Source organism: Myotis lucifugus, unplaced genomic scaffold (assembly GCF_000147115.1).
Source record: "Myotis lucifugus unplaced genomic scaffold, Myoluc2.0 scaffold_36, whole genome shotgun sequence".
In the NCBI taxonomy this organism is placed as follows: domain Eukaryota; kingdom Metazoa; phylum Chordata; class Mammalia; order Chiroptera; family Vespertilionidae; genus Myotis; species Myotis lucifugus.
Genome location: NW_005871084.1, coordinates 5,154,531 through 5,169,710, shown reverse-complemented (window position 1 = coordinate 5,169,710; position 15,180 = coordinate 5,154,531). Strand labels below are relative to the sequence as shown.

Here is a 15,180-nt window from a genome sequence, read left to right as displayed (position 1 = left end):
TTTGAAACAGTTATCTCCATATGAAGTTTAATAAATTATCACAGGAAACACCAAATGTTTACTTTTCAGTTTTTCTTTTAAAATTCTCATTTTAAAAATATACAGCTCTGCCTTTTTAAGCATCCAATTTGGTTCATGCTGCCTTAAAATAGACTTTTCTAATACTTTCGTTTTTCATCAAGCATTGACTACTCATAATAATGAAATGATCCATTCTTTTTTTCATCTGAACATCAGCTTTTGTGTCTAATGGTGTCTGTTTTTCAGGATGGAAATTGGAGTCCTGGAAGAGGCAAGATATCAATCAGGTATTCATCTCAACTTAATCATGTTCAAATTTACTTTATCTTCTATAAGAAGGTTAGACCAAAAAGAGCCCCTGAAAAACCATGTATTAAAAATAATGATAATAAATGATCTTTCAAAACATTTCAATTACCAAGGGAAGTCCTTTCAGTGCAAATATTTTAACCCAACTAATCTTTCTTTTGACAAAATATAAAAAGCCTCAAGTAAAACTAAAAGGAGAAGACTCCCTCCAAGTTATACTGGCTAATTAAAGAATTATATGTAAATTGAAATTGCATGCCTGTTAAATTTCTGTGATTTCATGGTTGCCTTGCTTAGTTGCTTTGAGCATAAATCTAATAAAACCTCATTATAGGTTTCTTTCCTGTAGTACGCCAGTTACCGTTTCTTTTTTATTAATACATATTTTAGATTAGTAACATAATCTGTAAATGGGAAGTACAGAATTTTCATTGTTGAATATATGCTATGTACATAGCCATCTTTGCTGTTTGTAGAAAGCATGGCATCACTGATACATGGCCTCCGAAGTGGCAGGAAGATCTGACCTTCTCCAGGTCTGCTCTCAAGCTGACATTCCTTACTGTGGTGGATAAACCAAGGTCTACTCTAGATAGTGATGGCGAACCTTTTGAGCTCAGCGTGTCAGCATTTTGAAAAACCCTAACTTAACTCTGGTGCCGTGTCACATATAGAAATTTTTTGATATTTGCAACCATAGTAAAACAAAAACTTATATTTTTGATATTTATTTTATATATTTAAATGCCATTTAACAAAGAAAAATCAACCAAAAAAATGAGTTCGCGTGTCACTTCTGACATGCATGTCATAGGTTCACCATCACTGGTCTAGGATCTCCTTTTCAGGCCTGTGGTTACAGAAGCCTGTTCTTCAGCATATTAAGAATGCTCTCTTCTATCCGGATGGTCATTTATTACCCAAATAAATGAAAATATTTACAATCAGGATAGCAGTTTATTCATTTGCAATAAAAATAACTGTCAAAGGGATAGGATAACTTGAAGATCATAGAACAAGAGCATGTTTTTCTTATATCCAGGCTGGGTTATAATAAAAAACTGAATATAGGTTCAACTATTGCTCTTAGTAATCCTACTTCAGGTCTACATTAGATGAGAATTTCTCTATTCATTACTTCCATCAACATTGTTATGTGTCTGCAGTATTGTTTAAACATTGTGCAAACATTATTAAACAATGTGTCAGGGATATAATGGTAAGTAAAAGCAGATACTAATCAAATTATTATACAAATAAGTATAAACTTATAGCTGTGGTAAGTACTACAAAAGAGGCCTGTGAAGCCATGAGAGCATAGAACTGATGTACAGTAGTCCACCCGTATTCATGCTTTTGCTTTCTGTGGTTTGGGAAAGCCCATGAAGTGTTTGAATCCTAGAGAGTGACATGATCTGCTTCTTTGTGAGGATTTTTCGGGCTGCAGCATGGAGAACAGATGAGAGGAGGCCTGCGGTGGATTCCGGGGGAAGGGGAGAAGGCGATTGGGAGGCCATTGGAGTTTGCCTGTTTTACGTGGGGTGGTACTTAGTAAAGAGAGTCCAGGTGGTAAAAAGTGAGAAGGATTGAGAACCTGGGACCAAACTCCTACTTTAAATAGGGGACTAGAGAAATGAGCTACAGTGAGATGGAAGACACTCAGGTGAGTGTGGTACCGAGGCCAAGAAGGCAGTGGTCTACGCAGTGCTGCTGAGAGGTCCATTAATTATAATAATCTCCACAGCGTGTGTAGCCACCAGTTATTGCAGGATTATTTTGTGCCAGGTACTTCATAAATTTAATCTCATTTAATCATGCTGCAACTCTGTAAGGGAGAAACTTACATTTATTTTTTAACTGATAAGAAAACAGGCATCAGAGAGGTTAAATGACTTGCCCACAGTCTCAGAGATTACAAGCAAGGATATGAAATTGGGCATTCTGACACCTAAGCACTTTACTGCCTAAAAAATTATAAGGACTAATAGAGTGGGCTCAGGAGTGATGGGGAGGTAAGAAGATGGAGATAGAAAGCATGAACAACTTCTGGGAAACGACTTGAAAGGGAGCTATCTAAAACGGTATGGGTTTGTTTTTGTTTTTTTGGGGGGTGGTGTTGTCTAAAGAACCTTTTATCTGGTTTATTTGTTTTTTGGTGTGGTTTGTTTGTTTTGTGTGTTTTTTTGGACTTTTGGTCGGCCAAACCTCCTTCTGATACATTCCTTCTTTAGTTCATATATATACTTCTCCAGTGAAAGTCTACTATTGCTATTTATTTTTTGTCTAATTAAGGCAGCCTTTCATAATACTGAAAATCTATTACATAAAGTGGTCAATTTCTAGCTACTAGGATAGGTAACTTTTTGCTTAATATGTTTAACATTTGGAGCTTTTAATGGTTTCTTTTATAATTTAGTTTTTCATGAAGTCATGTACTTCTAACAAATGACATTTTTAGAGATCGGTATCTAATGTGTATTAAATGTTTGAAGATAACAGATTACAACAAACATGCAGATTATATTACAGAATAGTTGCCTTAAATTATTTTTCTTGTTGATGTTTGTAGACTTCTTAAAATTGAACTTTTTCTGTTTGTAGGCTGATGTTGCACCATTGATGGCTTCTCTTATTGGAGTTCCTTTTCCTCTCAATTCAGTGGTAAGGGACAACATTTTCTTAACAACTCTCAGAATAAAAAAATACATTGTACAGTAAAATTTACTTTCTATATGTTTCTGAATAATCTTTGATTACATTTAAACTGTATTTTCCTATTTCTTCCTAAATATGTAATACCTTTTCTACAACATGGAATATAAGCCTAATAACATTTCTTTACAATTTTTTTCTTAAAATGTTTACAAACTTATATTTGTAATTTAGGGTTTTAAAAGAGTATTTTATTTATTGATTTGCAAGAGAGAGAGAGAGACACACACATTGATTTGTTGTTCCACTTATTTATGCATTTATTGGTTGATTTTTGTATGTGCCCTGACTGGGGATCGAACCCACAAACTTGGCATATTGAGATGATGCTCTAACCAACTGATCTACCTGGCCAGGGCCTATATTTGTTGCCGGAAGCCGGTCCATCCTTGCTGCTTGACACAGTCACTGCAGGAAAGAAACATCTGCACAGCATATGTTTCAAGGGACCTGGCATATATAGCATACTGTTCTTAATATGTTTGCTCCCTTTAGCGCCATGTGTTTTAACCAAGGTCACCTCTCCGAGAAAGGTTGTTTCCCCAGGTGGGGATCTTTCCCTGAGGTTAGGGAGGGGATACAACCCCTTAATTAAGTGCCAGGCGGGTAGTTAAGCTACATAATCTTTACTCCCTGGAATGGAGATAAGAAACGCCCTAACCTTTGTAATAGAAATTGACAGGTTTAAAATCGGCTGGTATAAATACGGATGTAACAAGACATTAAACATCAGATCCTCATCAGATCCTCATCAGCTCCTAACCAGCTCCTAACCAGAACTCCGACCAGAACTTTGGCTGGAGATCCTGGCTAGAGGTCCTGACTAGGCTGCTGATCAACTGAAGGCTACTGATCAACTGGGCAGATCTTGGCTGGAGAACCTGGATAGAACCTGGAGAACCTAGACAGAACCTAGAGACAGGACTTGGCTGGAGATCCTAGACAGAACCTAGAGACAGGACTTGGCTGGAGATCCTAGACAGAACCTAGACACAGAACCTAGGGACAGAACCTAGGGACAGAACCTGGACACAGAACCTAGGGACAGAACCTAGGGAGAGAACATGGCAAAAGATCCAGGACAGAACCTGGCTACAGAACTTCGCTGGAGATCCTGACCAGAACTTGGCTGGAGATCCTAGCCAGAACTTCGCTGGAGATCCTGACCAGAACTTGGCTGGAGTTCCTGGCTAGAGATCCTGGCTAGGCTGCTGATCAACTGAATGCTGTCTCCGTGTCATTCCTTCTTCGCCGACTCCGTCCACACCTTTGGGGACCCCTGGACCTGCTGGGGCTGGACCCCAACAATTTGTAACTTAGTTTTAAGTGATGAAAACAGATAAATACTTTTTGTTTGTAAGCAACGGAGACTGGATCCATTTAAAGGAAATGTATTTTAAAGATATTGGTGGTTTGTTGATCCAAAGGGGTATTCAGAGACCAGGCTTGGAAATGAATAGGAACCAAGAGAGCTCTGGAGAATTGGAAGAAAGAACCAAGCCAGAGTCTACACTGGGGTAGACTAGCATTACCCCTGTCATACTTTTGTTCCTTGACCTTCGAGTCAAAACTATTTGAGTCATCTAGCCTGGGTTATTAGTCTACCCTTCAGTGAGGGAGGCAGAGCCCCATTGGAGACCCATTACACTGTATCCAATGGGGGAGATCTCTCCACATAGAATGGTAATACTGCTAAGAATCCGAAAAGCCAAAAAACAAACAACAAATCTAATTTAGAATGCTGAGTAATGTGAGTTCTAGCGTCGTGTGTGTGTGTGTGTGTGTGTGTGTGTGTGTGTGTATTTTGGGTAAGTGAAACAAAAGCTTCACAAAGTAATCCTTACTCTTATATGCACAATATACTCTCATACTTCTTACTATGTCTTTATTTCCTTTTTCCATAGGGGTATTTTGCATGTGTAAAGCACTTAATTCACTGCCTACCACATAGTAATTTTTTCATAAATGTTAGGTTTTATTGAACTTACTGAATTCATCTCCTTTGCTTTATTTATTATTACTTTGCAAGAAAAATAATCGAACACTTTTCAGTTATGGTTTAAAGTAAGATTTTTTTTGTTTTATTATTCCAGTAATTTATTTGTTCATATGTTTTGTCTTCATTGCTTCCTTTGTAAGTTTATTTTGTTTTATAAGAATTGCCTGAGCTTTGTTAATACTAATATTAAACCAGTATTTATTATTTATAGGGAATCCTTCCTGTGAATTATCTTAACAACACTGATGCCTTCAAAGCAGAGAGCATGTATACAAATGCAAAACAGATTCTTGAACAATTCAAGGTAAAGTAAGACACACAAAAAATGGACACTGCTACAATTCCTAAATTGAATATATTAACTGAAGAGATTTGAATTGTGTTTTAAGAAATGATTTTCTATAAGTTATTATCTTTGAATTTTATGTATTTGTCTAGCATCAGAGTTTCACATTTCTGAGATGCAGCATCCATGAATGAGTATGAGAGTGTAGAACTACCTTTAAGGGGTCTCTAATTGTAAGATTATTACATATGCTTATAAAGACTACAAACCAAGTCTTTATTAATTGGAATTTGCCCCCATCGAAGTAGCATTAGTGATTGTAACATTTCCAGTCATTCCTGTACATTATTATATTCATTAAGAACTTCACTGTTTAATTGAAACTTTCTGTTATTCTTAAAACAGTTAGTGCAGCTTGGCTTATTGTTTTCTAAGAGTTCAAGTAGAATACATTACTGAAGTTCTTTTGCAGACTTGATATTCTTAATTCTCAGTTTATTGTGATAGAATGATAATAAATTTTTTAAAATATTTATGAAATAATATAGTAACACAAAATTCTATTTATCTTCAAAGTAGTTAACCATCCCTGAAGACCCATTTTAATAGATGTTTATATTTCAAAATGAAATTAGTTAATTTTTTCTCATTTATAATAAAATAAAATATTTTCATACTTGGTTCCCAGGTGAAAATGACTCAGAAAAAAGAAGTTACTTTACCATTTTTGTTTACACCATTTAAGTAAGTATATTAATTAGCTTATAGGAAAGAATTTTTCAACGAGTTTAAATGCTGACAGAATAAATTACTTAGAAACCTTGTGGTTTTTGTGCACATTAGTGCAGACTCCAAAATGAAAGTCTCATCTATTGTTTTTGTAAGTAATGAGCCAGATGGTAACTAAATATTTTTGTATGACTGGTAGAGAGTGCAGAGAGATATGGGAAATAAGGAGATAAATTCAACTATGCTTGACTGGGAAGGTAGGGGGACTCTTGGCTTGGCTGACTGGGAAGGTACTGGTACCATTTTGGTTTATAGGAAGAAAGAAGAGCTGGTTTGAGAGGCAGGGATGAATGTTCAATTTAAAATTGAAGACATCAATGAAATAGGGACGTGCATCTCAAGATAGAAATGAGAGTTGATTGTGAAGATTTTGGAGCCATCAGCATAAAGATGGTGGTGGAAACTGTTATATATGTAGGAGCTTTAGGCAGAAGGTAGAAAGTGACAAGAAAAGGCCAATGATGCAATTCTGGGAAACATTGACAACTATTGGTGGCAAAGAGGAGAGCAGACTTTAATGGGCAGCAGATTTTGCTATCTTAGATCCAAGAAAGACATATTTTCCTTGAACCAGGAATGGTGAGAGTTGAGTCATAAATCTGGCTTTGTAGTACTGACTTGGGCAGGTTTGTTCAACCTCCTTGAAGTTCGTTTTCAATTAACAGGGATTTGCATATAATTGGAAGAATTTTGCTCTTGACCAAAATAAACAAATTGTTTGAAATATGGGTGTTAGGGATATGATTGAATGACTTACTGGAATTATATTTAACAACTTATGTAGCATGAGTATGGTATTTATAAACTAGAAATGCTTCAATATTGCATTGCCCTGTGAATAATGTGACTGTATGCCTGACTGTGTGTGCGAGGAGGGGGTGGGGGAAGGTGACAAAAACAAAGCATAATCATGACTTGCAAGTTATGATCATATGCAATTAATTACCCTTATTTTTTTAAACATATATCAAAAGTAGATTTACCTTTGAGGAATGTCCCTGATTATGAGTATTACATATGCTTATAAAGCCAAGTCTTTATCTCTTAGAATTTGCCCCATATTATATCATATATATGTATCATATGCATCTGTTTATTTATAATGTAGTGTTATAGTCAGACCATAACAAAATAAATTAATGAACAAGAAATATATTATCAATTTCTGGTATGAAGAAAATACGTAAGACATTGAACTGAGAATAACTGAGAGTTACTTTAGCCCAGCCACTTTAGAAAAAATGGTCAGGGAAACACTCTTCTCTAAGAGGTTCAAGTGCACACTACCCGCCTTCTTTTACTCAGCTTGCTGACTCACCATGCACTTGCTCTGCTTTTATGCTAAATATCTGCCTACAGAGCCACTGCTCGCTTTGTGTCATTTCTGGGCTCAGTAGGATAGCTGATTCCCGCTCACTGGTTCACCCACCCTAGAGCAAAGCTACTGGCTCTGCCTGTAGACTTGAAAATCGCCATTTGTTGAAAGCCTGCCATATAACCAGAAAAACCTAAGATAATATGAATAATAGACTTTTTTTGTTGTTGTTAATCCTCACCCGAGGATATTTTTCCATTGCTTTTTAGAGAGAGTGGAAGGAAGGGAGAGAAACAGAGGGAGGGAAACGTGGATGTGAGAGAGACACATTGATTGGTTGCCTCCCACATATGCCCTGACCTGGGGGACCTGGGACCGGGAATTGAGCCTGCAACCGAGGTATGAGGTACGTGCCCTTGACCGGAATCGAACCAGGGACCCTTCAGTCCGAGGGCTGATGCTCTATCCATTAAGCCAAACCGGCTAGGGCAAGAGTAGACTCTTGAGGAAATAGATTATTTAAGGAACAGAAAAGAACTTATAAATATTAAAATCCTCAGCAATATCTGATTCACTATTGTATCCATAAAATAAAAATCAGCATAAACTTTGCAAAATGAGAAAGAGTACAGAATGCTTTTTTTAAAGGGGTAATGCAACTAAAAATTTAGGGAATGTTAAACTGTACAAGAACAGTCCAAATGGGAGGCAAGTCCTCCAGATTAGAATAGGAAGTGAAATGATTTTAAGTAATATATGGATTGAATAAGGAGCTAGGGGAAACACAGTGACTTACACAGAAGGAATACATTTCTTCATCCTCAAAAATAATGACAATTGGAAACTTCAGGGTGTACATTTCAAAGTGTACAAGGAAGCGTGCTTTAATTATGAAGCAACCTAAGATGTGACATGACTGAACAGTTGCAGAGTATCAGAAAGGAAAGTCATTTGAACATTGGCACATGGATCAAGGAAATCTAATTATAGTTTGCTACTCAGTGAACAGTATTTAAATAATCGTAATGTAAATATTGGTTTTCAGTTTTTAAAGTCAAACCTTAGACAAAGTAAGGAAGACTTAAGATTACAGAATAGAATGCAAATGTTACCAACCTTGACAATGTACAGAGTTACAGGTTGGAAGGCTGAAGGGGAAAGAAATGTAAATAGAATGGTAGTGATTCTGTTGTCTTCATAAAATAGAATTTGGAGAGCCAGGCAGTAGGTTAGAGAATAAGACAGATTATTAAAGTGACCAGCATAACCCTACCTGGTTTTGCTCAGTGGATAGAGTGTCGGCTTGTGGACTGAAGGGTCCTGGGTTCGATTCCAGTCAAGAGCATGTGCCCGGTTGCAGGCTTGATCCCCAGTAGGGGGTGTGCAAGAGGCAGCAGATCAATGATTCTCTCTCATCATTGATATTTCTATCTCTCCCTCTTCCTTCCTCTCTGAAATCAACAAAAATAAATAAAGTGATCACCGTAGCCAATAGAGGAGGCAAAAATAGTAATATGACCATGTTGAAGGGGGAGGAGACAGTAGGAACAGCTAGTCAATGGAGAGTCAATAAAAAGTATCTCAGGTCATCAAATCAAGAAATAGTAATAAAAGCATATTATTAAGGCCTTGGCCGGGTGGCTTGGTTGGTTGGAGCATCATCCCCTGCATCAAAATGGTTGTTCGATCCCCGGTCAGGATGCATACAGGAGACAACCAATCAATGTTTCTCTCTCTCAAATCAATTTTTAACAACACAAATATAGCCTCAGGTGAGGATTTAAAAAAATAAAAGCATATTACTGAGAAAAATGGAGGTAGCTACCAAAATAACTAAAAACAGACCTTTCAAAAGTGTGTGTGTCTAATTTGGGGACTTGAGAGATGAGAAGGTTGGACAGGGATTTATTGGTTGTCATGCCCTCCTGTACTATTTTTTATTTTTATAAATTATATGAATATATTGCTTTGATAAAACATTTTTAAAAGAAACAATAAATATTTGAATCATTGGCATGAATCATAAAATAATTTTTTCGTATAAATTTTAGCATCATAAGTTATATAAAGAATTCTTTGGTTATTACAGTATACAATATTTCAGAAGTAATTTGGAGGGAATTACAACTTTTACAATATTGAACATTACCATCCAACATCTATTTATTTATATCTTCTGTTATGTCCTTAAGAAAAATTTTAGTTTCTCCCACAATATACATTTCTTATTACTTTTTTCCTGGATATTTTATTTCCACTCTTGTGTAGTATCCTTTTTTTTCTCTATTACATAAGCTCTATATACCAGGAAAAACAGTTATCACCATTTACCATCTGAGTACAATGGACTCTTTATTTTTCTCTGGTCTAGTGATTTTCTTTATTTCTACACAATCTGTTTTCTTCTAGTTACTATTACATATGCACCTAATGTCAGCATTGTCCACTTAGAAACTATATCACGTAAATATTGGCACATAAATATCATAAAAGATGAAAGAATACTGTGCCACACATCCTTTTTTTTGTTGTTAATCCTCACCCGAGGATATTTTTTCCTTTTTTTTTTTTCTTTTAGAGAGAGAGTGGAAGGGAGGGACAGAGGGGGAGTGGGAGAGGAAAGAGAGAGCTTGACACATCAACTGGTCACCTCCCTGGAGCACATACCCAACCAGGGCTGGGTGCTTGGGCAGACACTCTAACCACTGAACACACTGGCCAGGGCATCATACATTCTTTTTGCAAACAGATAGCTTACTTAGGTAGGTTCCTGTTACAAACAATTGTGTGATGAGGTCCTTTCCTATTGAATAAGAACCATCTTTTTTTTTATTCTTATAAACATATTGTTTAGTCACTGATTCATAAGTTTGAGAAAATTTAGGATATTGATATCTGAAAATTCATACTCTTTTTTTTCTTTTTCTTTTCCTTGGGAGGAGAAGGGGAAGAGAGAGGGAGGAGATCTGAAAATTCATACTCTTGAGATCTTATTTGATCCATTTCACTAGCATCACTGTATTTTAGTTTAATGATATCTGTTCACCATTCCTCCATTGTCTTACTTAGTCTTTTCCAGCATTAATACTTGATGAATAATATAATAATTTCTAGGGTGATAAAATAGCAAATGTTTCAACAAAAAGAAAAATTAAGACTGCTAAAATCCTATAACATATCTTAGACTTGTAAAAGGGTCCAATGGATCCATACGGTAATTGTATATCCTATTTTACCCTATTCCTTAAAAAGTAAGTACATTTTATTTTTGATATTTTAAAGACCCGTGAGAAAGAATAAAATAATGAAATAGACATATAGAACTGTTGAAAAAAGAAACTCAAAACTAAAATTGGGTCCAGTGGATCCCAATGTTATGCCAAGGATTGGCCAGCAGGTGGAGCTACATGACTGGAAGAAGCATGAAAGGTTTGCTTCCATGTGAAAGCACTTTAAAAATGAGGAAAACACTTTATATTTGAAGTGCATACCATAGAGGTCAAAGAAAGATAAGAAAAGCTTTAAAAGAAAAAATCCCTGAAGTTAAGAAAGAACAATAAAGGTCTCTTAAATATTTTAGGAAAAAGTGAAAATGAGAAGGAGATTATTGTACCTTGCCAATAGAAGCAAAAACATGTTATCTTTTATTTAAAACTCACTATGTAAATTCAGAGAACTTAAATTTTAACACAGTATTTAAATGTATTTTCTACTAAAATGGCAAAAAATACTTTGATTCTTTTTAATGTATTTGTTTCTTTTAGGCTATCATGATTAAAAGTTTCTCCCATAGACCAAATTTAAATACTGGTTTTAATGTCAAACTTTTTACAACTTCATCCATCCTACATACTAATTATTTGCTAGAAATATAGTTTTCTGTCTTAAAAATGCCCTAAAATTTAAAAGGTAATTTTTCACATCACATACATACATATATACATACATAGAAAAAAAATTCATTTACTCAGTAATGACACAAAAAGTAACATGATTCTACATTATTAGTCATTTTAAAGAATTCAGATTATTCTAGAAATAATTTTTTTATCCTGCTTTCTCTGTCTTTATCTTCTTGAAATATTTTTCTTTAATATAAGATATTATAAAAAGAAATGTACTGGATCTTACTAGGTGTCTTTAAAATATCATGTGTACATGCAACAATTATTTTTGTTTTTGTAATAAAAATCTTAATAAAAAGATATAATACTTTAAAGGGCAGCATTTAAGGAGATTTGTCCTCCAAACAGTAGTTCATCCTAAATAATCAATGATAAGATTTTTGATAATCCTATTTTTATTTTTGTTTAATCCTCACCTGAGATTATTTTTGCAGAGAGAGAGAGACAGAGAGAGAGAGAGAGAGAGAGAGAGAGAGAGAGAGAGAGAGAGAGAAACATGGATGTGAGAAAGACACATCGACTGGTTGCCTCATGTACACACCCCGACCAGGGGCGGGGCGTGAACCCGCAACCCAGGTATGTGCCCTTGACCGGGAATCGAACCCGAAACCCTTCAGTGCATGGCCCGACACTCTAACCACTTAGCAACACTGCCAGGGTGCTAACATTTTAAATTTTAATTTTGAAGTACTTCAAACATGCTGATGAAAATGGAGAATATAACAAAAATCTTTGTACCTATAATCCATGTTTAACAAATGGTAACATTTTACCATGTTTCTTTAGATCTTCTTTTTTCTTAAGATATAAAATGATGTAATATAATTGAATCCCTATTTTAGAAATCTACCAATTTTTTACAGTTCTTTTTCCCATTATGATTTTCAAGATTTATCCATGCTGACACATGCAGATTCCTTTATTCATTTTAATTTATAGATGATATTCCTCTGATCCACTTGGAATCAATCCCCTGCCAACCCCCCTAATGCTGCTGCTGTTACTTGTTTTGTCTTTTTACATACATGTTAATAGATTGTACCTTATGTTCTGGACTTTACATTTTTCACAAAACTTTCTTATGTTTAAAATATACAATACCAAGATTTATTTTGCACCCCTTCTCAACTTACGGAAAATGAAAAGAAAATTATATTGGGGGACAAGTTTTTCCTAAGAATCTTTTTTTTTTTTTATTGATTTTTTACAGAGAGGAAGGGAGAGAGATAGAAAGTTAGAAACATCGATGATGAGAGAAACATCGATCAGCTGCCTCCTGCACATCTCCCACTGGGGATGTGCCCGCAACCCAGGTACATGCCCTTGACCGGAATCGAACCTGGGACCCTTCAGTCCGCAGGCCGACGCTCTATCCACTGAGCCAAACCGGTTTCGGCAAAGAATCTTTAATGTCATAATGCAGCAGTGAGGTTGGTAGAGAACATATTGATGAATTCCACACATATTCCTAACATTTGATATGTCCCAAGGTTTATAAATAGTCCATTTAGGAGAAATATAAATTAGCTCGACCCTGGTTGCTTTACCTAAGTACTTCATATATAATACAATGTAATAGAATTCATTAATGTAACATAAATATTTCCCTTTTAAAATGTTTTTTTCTCTCATTCTTTTTAGGACTCTGAAGTAATTTTGTTCTAGACCAACTTTCTTTTTATCCTTTAATTTAGCAAATCATTAGGTGTTTTAAGAAGAACACTGTATATTACTCTCTTATTTCTCTTCCTTTTTTAGGTCTGCAATATTTTGATAGCATTTTAATCAATTAAGATTTATTGATTCATTTTATGTGCTTAGCACTTTGCTAAGTATTATTGTGGATATTAATGTAAATAATTAATGGCCCACACGGAGGTTAAAATTTAATTGAAGAGAAATAATTTGCTCATTAGATTACACTAAAGTGCTAATGGTGTGAAGTGAGGTTTGGAGTGGATCATAAAGGATGCTGATGATTGGACTATTGAAAGCAGAAAAGGGAGGATCTTTATGAACAAGAACTCAGATGTTAATACAAGATTGGTGACGAATGAAATGTTTAACCACTTTATAGCTGAGGGTGTACATTTGGGATAATGGGAAATTAAGTAGAATAGAAGGAGATGGTCATGAGGAGTCCAGACAGTTTAGAACTGATGAAGTAGGCAGTGAGATGCCCACATCAATTTCACGTAAGTTAGAGGATACACTTGGTATGTCAGGAGGCCAAGTGGATCAGATCAAGGAGAGGGAGAGCAATTAGAAGGGTTTTGTCAGAATTTGGAAAATTCAACTTAGATGGGGCCTTCAAAGAGTGCATATGCCCCCTGACCCAGTAATTCCATTTCTAAAACTTTTAGGAAAATATCCCAAAATGTGTGGTGTCTGAATGACAGAGAACTAGGTCGTGGCAACATTTTGAAGTAACTTTTCTTTCATGTGTTCCTGCTTCCTGGTACCTTTTTCCTCCAAATTCCAGTGAGTCCAGGGGCAGTGAATTTTCCTGGTGTCTGAAACAGCAGTGGGGTTCCCCTAAGCGGAAAGCTCTGGGAGCCTGGGTGTAGGCACAAGTTTCTAGAGATCTCTAGAGGGTTTGTAAATGAGCTGGGGTTTATGAATTTTCAGAAGTTATATGTAAGATTTCAGATTATATGCATTTTCTAGGCAGAGTTTCAGATTCTGAAAGAAGTCTGTGACCCCACCCAAATCAATAGCTTTGCTTCCTATAAGTTTCAATCTTATCTCTTCAGAGACTACCAGAACCAAATAGAAGGAAGATACGTGATCATATTGTGGCACACCATATGAAAGTGCCAATATTTAATTTAGCAGCTATTGAAATCTATATATATAAAAGGCTAATATGCTAAGTGTCCAACTGTCCAACCAGTTGCTATAACGCACACTGACCACCAGGGGGCAGATGCTAAACGCAGGAGCTGCGGTGATGCGCGCTGGCCATTTACAGAGAAATGGCACAACAGACCTGGTGCCCACAAAACAACACTCAGCTTCTCCCAAGTGGGACACAGGCCCCGCCACCACCCCAGAGCAACAGCCACCAAATCACAGCTGATGCTGCCGAGACTCCATGGTGCAAAATGCAGCCCACAGCCCAGCCCAGCCTGGAAACGGTGGCTGTGGGTGCCGGGTAATGACGTCATGTAGCAATGCCCGGCTTCCTTTCTCTAGTGACTAGCCTTCTTGGAGTTTCTTCAGCCCAGGAACACGACTTTCTTTAAAGCCAGGTGCAAACATTTTATACTTTAACCAAATGTCTGTGGAGCGTTTTCCCATGCCTCATCTCATTTGATCCCCACAGAAGTCCTGGAGCAGGTAGATGGGAGACTTGGTGGAATCCTATTTTCTGGAAGACGGGGATTTAGAAAGCTTATAAACTTGACCCGACTGAAGAGAAGTAAGAAATGGTGGACCTTGAAAATGACTTCAGGTTTTCTCACTGCTCAGAATATAGTCAAAACACTGCTGCAGTTAAATATTTTACCCTTTGTTCTCCCTGCATAATCTACAATAATAATGTGCTTTGTGTTGATATTTACTGCTGTGTTGCTGACAATTACCTGAAAGAGAAGTTGGGCTGCTTCACTGGGGTGGAAAAATCTTAGCTAAATCAGAAAGCAGGTCTAATTAAGCAAGTTTATTCTATATCTATAAGAGGCTAAGTTGACTTGCGCATGTGCGATACATATAAAGCTCTTGCTGGCACCAATCGCACACATGTGTTTCAATCTGGCATTGTTGATTGTGAATTTGGTTGACACTTCTATTACAGAGAAAGGGCAAATAGTGATATTAAAATATTTCTTCTAATTAATTTCCT

At 36.2% G+C, this 15,180-nt stretch overlaps 1 protein-coding gene across 1 annotated transcript in view; it reads left to right on the top strand.

Annotated features, from left to right (window-relative positions):
- Window positions 1–15,180, top strand: part of PIGN (phosphatidylinositol glycan anchor biosynthesis class N) — a 75,765-nt gene that overhangs the window by 16,847 nt on the left and 43,738 nt on the right. Inside the window, 4 exon segments of the mRNA XM_014454428.2 lie at window positions 268–308; window positions 2,932–2,991; window positions 5,253–5,345; window positions 6,016–6,071. Of these exon segments, the coding sequence (XP_014309914.1) occupies window positions 268–308; window positions 2,932–2,991; window positions 5,253–5,345; window positions 6,016–6,071 (250 nt within the window).